At 37.8% G+C, this 7,727-nt stretch overlaps 1 protein-coding gene across 1 annotated transcript; it reads right to left on the bottom strand.

Annotated features, from left to right (window-relative positions):
* Positions 1-813: 813 nt before the first annotated feature.
* LOC148211288 (uncharacterized) lies at positions 814-1,194 on the bottom strand. Its single transcript, XM_088124359.1, has one exon. The coding sequence runs from the start codon at positions 1,192-1,194 to the stop codon at positions 814-816; it is 381 nt and encodes a 126-aa protein (XP_087980485.1).
* Positions 1,195-7,727: the final 6,533 nt, after the last annotated feature.

Genomic DNA, 7,727 nt, shown 5'->3' with positions numbered 1-7,727 from the left:
CGACTATTATGTTGCTATGATAAGTGTCGAGAAGGTGAGGGTGCCAACCTCACCTTGGTACCGAGTCCTCCTCGACTACTTATCGCTCATTTGGCCTCTCGGCCTCAGGACATACTTGTCATTCATTCAGCCTTTCTCGTAATATATATGCCCCCTACTTGAGGAGTGCATATGTAGTTAAGGAATTCTCAAGTAAACGGATAATAGGAGCTTTATTTCAAAATGAAAACTTAAATGAAAACATAACAGGAAGTTTTTCAAGGAAAAGAAAAGAAAGAAATTTCAAACAAATTGCTTCTATCCTATAGCTTCTGGCCATTCAAAAGGAGGAGACTCTTGCTCCTCAGATACTGCCTTTCAAAGAGGTGTAGTAACATTCACGAGATATCTGTTGTTCCCCCTTAATCTCTCTGATGCCCCCTGACGCAGGAAATTTCATTGATTGGTGATATGTAGTGGTATTGCCTTTAGCATATGTATGGTCGGTCTTCCCAATATCGCATTGTAAGAGGACGCATAGTCGACGATCAAAAATTTTATCATCTTGATGATGCTTCTTAGCCCACTTCCAAATGTCACTGGCAACTCGATCTTTCCTTCTGGGATGACTCGCTCTCCCCCAAATCCTATTACGGGCGTAGGGCTATTCTTAAGCGACTTCTCCCCTAGGTCCATGGCTTTATAAGCTATTAAGGAGATGATGTCGGCTGAACTGCCCCCATCTACTAAAATTTGATGCACCTTTGTGTTGGCTATTTTTAGAGCAATAACCAGCGCATCATTGTGTGGATGGAAGAGGTGAGTTGCTTCATTTTATGAGAATTCAATTTTTGGAGGTGGTCCTGCTAGAAAGGCATGGTATATTTCGTGTTGTCCTTGACTTGTTCTTGCTTCTCGTACACTGGCCTTTCTCTTCCGACCAGACTCTACTGGACCACCCATAATCGTTCGGATTTCCTTGCCAGGCGACTTGCTGACATTCTCTTCAGTTATGGCTGCTTTAGGGTTTTCCTCATATTCTTTGAGATATCCTCTCCAAATGAGTCCCTCCACCTCTTCTTTGAGGTTAAAACAGTCTTGGGTGGCGTGGCCGTGGTCTCGGTGGAAGAGACAGCATTTCCCCTTACTTCTCTTACTAGAAGGTGCTTTCATTCTCTCTGGCCACTGGAGTAGCTTTTGATCCTCGATCTCCATTAATACATGTTCGAGCTGGACTATTATGGGAGTGTACTTCTCAAATTTTCGGGGTAGTTCTTTCTGGCTGGTTCGATCGCGCTTTTCTCACCTTGATCTTTATAGTTTATTTCCTGTCTGTTCCCTTTTATGGTCGGACCGCTTTCCTTCGGATTCCTTTTTCGAATGGATGAATTCTCACACGTTCATATATTTCTGGGCTCGACTCAGAGCCTCTGAAAAGGTGCTTGAGATTTTCTTTCCAAACGAGAATGACAAGTGTTCATCCTTTGTTTTGGACATGAATGCTAGTAGGAACACCGCATCAGTTAGACCCTCGACTTGTAGCTTTTCTTCGTTGAACCGAGCAACGTAGTCGTGAAGGCTCTCTGTTGTTCTCTGCTTTATTGTTAGAAGGTAGGTCACGGGTCGGGCTTCGATTTCGTCCTCCCACAAATTGGGTCACGAATGCCCTTGTCAAACTTTTAAAGTTGGAGATAGAACCTCACTTTAGCTATCGAAACCATACTCTGGCTGACCCGCTAAGGGTGAAGGAGAACACTCGGCACCGGATTGCTTCCAACACTCCATATATGTCCATCCATTCCCGATTGACATCGAGGTGATATACCAGATCAGCCAACTCGTCAAACAGTTTTACAGCTGGTAGTTTAAATTTTGGAGGTACCTTTTCCTCCATGATCTCTTCTGTGAACGACGAATCAGCCTGGTCTAGTCGCTCTTTGAGATCAAACCCCTTTTCTTTCTGACCTAATTGTCTTTCCGACGGCTCGGGTCGTTCCACCAGTTCTATTCTAGTCGCCTTTGTCTTCATTCTGCACCGGGGACTTTACTTGTCTTTTGTCCTTCTGTGGACTTCGACAGTCGAGAATTCGGGTGCGCCTCTTGTCGTTTCCTCCCAGCCTCAATCTGCTCTACACGTTGTTTGTCGATTCTTCAACCTCGCTTGGTACAGGACCCTTTCCCTTTCGGGGATCTCTGAGTAGAGGTGATTGATCTGTCTCCCACTATTCTAACTGTTTGAGTAGTTGGGTCATGCATTGAAACATGCCTTCCACCTTTTCTTCCAGGGCCGCAAACTTATTCTGGAGTTGCTCTAGAACGACAGTAGTGGGGATCTTGAGCAGTTCTCGGCCTCCCAATTATTACATTTAATGGCTATTTCACGATTCGCATAATTAACATTTTTTTAATTTTTAACTTTTTTATGTCAATCATGCAGTATATTACTATTTTAAAATGAAGATTAATTCGAATTTTAGTATCAACTATTAACATGGAAAATTTTCTTCAAAAAAAAGGTATGAAGTTATACATATATATGAACTTCACTTTAATTATCTATGATTTTTTTAATTATTTTCTCGCTTTCATTATTTAAAAAATTTATGTCAAATATTTTATAGTTAAGCATTAATAAAAGGTATATTCATTCAAATATGAAATCACCGTAAAAAATTGTATTCTAAAAATGTTAACCCAGGTGCATTGCACATTAATCTAACTAGTTTTAACAAATTTGTATATATCTAGACTTTTTGTTTTTTTATTACTATTTTTTTTCATTATTCTTTTATAATTAATATTATTTTTATTTTAGAATATTTGTGCCTACTTTGAAACTTATTAGCTCAATGTCCTATAGATTCAAATTTTATAAGAAATTTAACATGTCTTGAAAATTATTTTCTCTTACTTCCTAATAACAATAAACAGTTAATCAATATTGAAAAAAAAAAAAAGACAAATAGGTGCTTATCTACTCCACCAGCAGATAAGTTTATTTTTTTCCAACACCATTTCGAGTTGGAAAAAATAAAAAAATACAGTTAATAAATAAAAATGGAAAGGAAACCAAATAATGCATATGAGTATGAAACACGGACCCACAAGAATGACAAATAGGTGCTTAGCTGCTCAACCAATATATAAATTTATTATTAATACCCTAGTATATATTATATAATATTGTAATGTTAAAAATAAAATTTACAAGTGATAAATTATTAATTCATATATTGACAAAAAAAGTTTTAATCATAAACTTTATGAGTGAAAGTTAAAATTGAAAAATGAAGAAATTAACCAAATCGAGTTAATTTGATTGGTTGGAACCATAACAATAACTTAGTTCAATTCTCTTAAACTTATATTTCAACTTTGACAAAAACCAATCTAATAATTTCATTTATACCCATTATAACTTCATATTTTAGAGAAATTATAATGATAAATTTAAATGCAATAATTTATGTACACATTTTAGTCACACTTCAAAAAATATTTTAAGAAATCAATAACAAAACTAATTAAATATTTATTTCACACAATAATTATTCAAAAATAATTTAGATTAATAATTCTATTAAAGATAAATTATTCATAATTAAAATATTAATTACTAAATAAATATTATTACATTTTTAACCACATCTATATAAATAATCTAAACTGTTTTATTTTAAATTCAAAATCAACACACGTCATACAATCTAACAAGTTCATTTCTCTAAATCCATAGTTTTATCAAACTCGTTCTACTAGTGCAACGTAAAAGTCATATTAGCATACCACCCATAATCATTAATTGATTTTTTCTTTCTAAAATGTGAATTAATAAACATGAGACATTAAAACTAAAATAAAATAAACTTTTGTGGACCTTCAATAATTTAATAAATTGGATAATAAAAAATAAAATACAGGTAACAATTTTTACGGGTGTTGTAGTGTAACGACCCAGAATTTCCCCCACACTTCTAGGTCACGTTAACTACCCAACTGATTAAACTTAACCCCAAACGCATGATGCCAACTCCCTATGCAACAATTATATAAAATCAAGTTCCACCTCTGGTCAATGCAACAATAAATCAATTTCATAAAATATCAATCAACATCCGTGGACAACCTCACGGGACAATTTTATTATTCAAACTAGGCAAAACTCAATGAATGGTAGAGAACTAAGATAGACACCTATCCTGAAATAAAATCAATAACAAGTGGAAACCTCCAAATTATTCAAATACGAACAAATAGTTTATTGACCATAACATAAGGTTTTAACTAATAACTTAAGCTAAGCAAGAGTGACTAAGCAGCCTATGGTCCTCGCTCGTCATGTCTCCTCCGTCTCATCACCATGGTCGCCCACGAGTCCTTCACCTGAAACAATCATTGTAGAGGGGGGTGAGTATATAAAATATACTCCGTAAGTAGCCCTCACCAACAACACACACACATCATGCTCAACTAAATCATGGAACATTCATAGTCATGCCTTTCATCACATTATGCATTCAAACATAGACACATTCCATAAAATTTGGTGACAACCACAACCAGGAACACGTTAACTACCAACCTCTAGTCTCCCTAACATCTCAAGTACCTCTACACTTATCACAGCTATCCTAGCCTTCCACAGTTAACTCCTTCGAGTAGAGTCGGCCCTTGACCATTTTTATCCAGAGCCCCGACACTGCTGCATCGGCCCTCGACCATTTTTACCCGAGGCCCCAATGACTTCACCGTCTATTGGCCCTTGACCATTTTTACCCAAGGCCCCAATAGCCTTCCTTCCAAAGGACTCCTCGTATCGACCCTCGACCGTTTTTACCCAAGGCCTCGATACTCAATTAGTGACGTATCAGCCCCCGACCATTTATACCCGAGGCCCTGACACTCACTCATTCATTACCTCCAAGAATCCAACTTTCACCAAAGTCTTACTATATACTTTCTTAAGCCATTACCCCTGCATCTTTCAACTCACAAATACAATTCAGCATGCTTGCACAACATAAACATCATTCTAATAATGAAATAATAAACCAATCATGCTCTCACAATATAACTTTTCTTAACAACGACTCCACAATGAGTTTCGTCGCAACAAAGCATAACCAAACAAATTTTAAACCATTGGAGTCCGACATAGTTCACCCAAAACACTTAATATCCAGCATCAATATCCAATAAGCATTACTAAGTATAATAACACACAAGGCACGCCGAACAACTCATGCATATTCAGACAACAAACATTTCCACATCAATACTCAGCAGTTTAGCAAAGCAGAAACCTCACCATTTTCACTGACATATATCCAACGCTACTCCAAGTATACCGATTAACACAACGAGAGTTATTTATCACAATGACGTAACAAAATTAATATTAAACGCCACAAAACCATCACATTAGAGACCATTTAACATACATTAACGCATGCACACGCCCCTTGTCTACTTACTCACAACCGCGCCCTTAAATTTTGCGTCGACCTCACACCTAAGCACTAAAACAGAAAAATACAGCAAGTTACGTACACTATTTAGCCTTCGAAATCAATTCTAAAAGGGTTCAAATGACTCATTACCACCAAAATCGACTTCGTATAGGTGTGGGTCACCTAGATCTAGCTCGCCAAGGTGTGGGTAGCCTAAATCGAGCTTCGAACGGATGTGGGTCACCGCCAAACGTCCTAAATGCTGCTGTAACGCACAAATCCCGCCGCTGGAGTTGCTGTTCGTCGGATCGTAGCAGCAGATCGTCGAGGTTCGCCGCGGATCTGACCCGTTCGCCGTGCGCCGCCGCGAGGAACGCTGCAAGAAGCGGTGCTGGTTCGTTGCAGACCGTCGGGGTTCGTGGAGGACGTTGTGCCGTTCGTCCGAGAACACGTCGCCGGAGGAAATCGCGCCGCCGCTGCTGTTCGGGTCGAAGTCACGCCGCCGCTGCTGCTTCTACGGACGTGGTCGCCGGCTGCCGCTGCTGCTGTTTCGAGGAGGCGCCGCCGCTTCCATCGTCGCCGTGAGGTGTGGTCGCCGGTGAACAAGAAGAAGAAGAGGGGTGGGTGACGGCTAGGGCAACAAGGGAGGAGAGAAGAAGAAGATGAAGTCCTTTTTTGTTTTCTTTTTCCTCTTTTCCTTTGTTTGAAACCAACTTAACCCAATAAAGGCCCAACAAGTCCAAGCCCAAGAGAAAAGAAATCCATTCCATCTTAAAACAAGACCCACTACATGAAGTCCGGTAAATATAAATTTAATTGGAGTTTAGAGCCCGATAAATATGTATAAATTTAATTAACAATTAATTTAAAATTAAATGAAAAATCTCCTGATTCGAGACTAACTAACCTGAGGGACTCGGGGCGTTACATGTAGGGTACTAACACTTTTCCTACACACAATTGACTCTCAAACTCAATCCAGTTTATTAACCTTTCTTTAATTTCTTCAAATTGGGTGACCAATCACACCCTCAACATAATTGGTGGCAACTCTAAAATCTTTTATTTTAAGACACTCTTAAAAGAGAACGTTAGTCGCTCCGCGTCGTGATCATGTTGCAACAACGTGTAATCTGAATGGTACTCTGATTATCGCAATATAATGGAGTAGAATGACGAAGATAAATGCCCATATCTTCAAGTAGTCAATGTAATCTAACAATTTTACAAGTAGTCGAGGTCATAATCACACAATACTCATAGCTTCCGTAGAAAACTGAGTAATTTAGGTTTGTCTCCTATTGAAATAACAGTAGTCAATGAAATAACATGCATGTGGTGAATAGAATTCTAACCTTGCATAATTTGTTGGAAATATATTAGGGAAATGAAAATTTTTAGATAATAAATATAAACATTTAATTCAATTAAATAACAGCAAAATATAGAGATAAAAAAAGCCTGTAAATTTTGGATTGGAGCATGTTCGTAAACGTTGTCCCTGTCCATAGAAAAGATGTGCCCTCATTACACTGAGTTATTTGACACTTCACTCCGAAGATACAACAATCTTTCGAGAGATCTTATGTAGTAGCTAAATTCTTTTATGAATACACAATTGCTTGTATGCTCAAAACCATAAAATTCAAACCAAAATCTTTGTATTTTACCGAAAAAAAATTTATGGGAAACTCTACTAGAACGCACCATGAGAACTCTTCTTTAACTGTCAGATTCTACCCGTTTTATAAGGAAGCACTCCCTATTATCAAGGAGTCTATGTTTAACATTGCAGCCACCCCCTTCCTATTTATTAGGAAGAGTTGACTGACCAAGTTAACAGAGTAAAGTAACATAACAAAATAAAAATAATAAAAATAAAATCTTTAAAATTTCCAACAATAGGTACCTTTTGGGTTTGAACCTCCACTTAGTGTTAGCAAGTGTACATTTGAAAGAACCATAGTGAACTAAGTCTTGAACTAGGTCTTTTGAGACAAATTTCCACTTACCATACACACAGTACAAGCAATACATCGAGTATTCTTTTATCTGCATTGCACATTAAATGGTCTTGCGCATGTATCTTATTCATGAGTGTTTTAAAGGATTAGCTCTTTCCCCATCGTAGCGACCTCACTACAACATACACATAGGTGAAACCTCCAAAGGCTGTTTGTGATCACCACCCTGCATAATACATGCCTTAGTTTCATTCAGAGTTAGACTCTTCTTTATCATCACAATTATGAGCACTACCACCTAAGGAATGGGACTCGGAGTAATCCTCCAATTTTA

The sequence above is a fragment of the Momordica charantia genome (assembly GCF_013281855.1).
Source record: "Momordica charantia cultivar OHB3-1 chromosome 5 unlocalized genomic scaffold, Mcharantia_2.0 BLBB01000005.1, whole genome shotgun sequence".
In the NCBI taxonomy this organism is placed as follows: Eukaryota; Viridiplantae; Streptophyta; class Magnoliopsida; order Cucurbitales; family Cucurbitaceae; genus Momordica; species Momordica charantia.
This window is presented reverse-complemented; position numbering and strand designations above follow the sequence as displayed.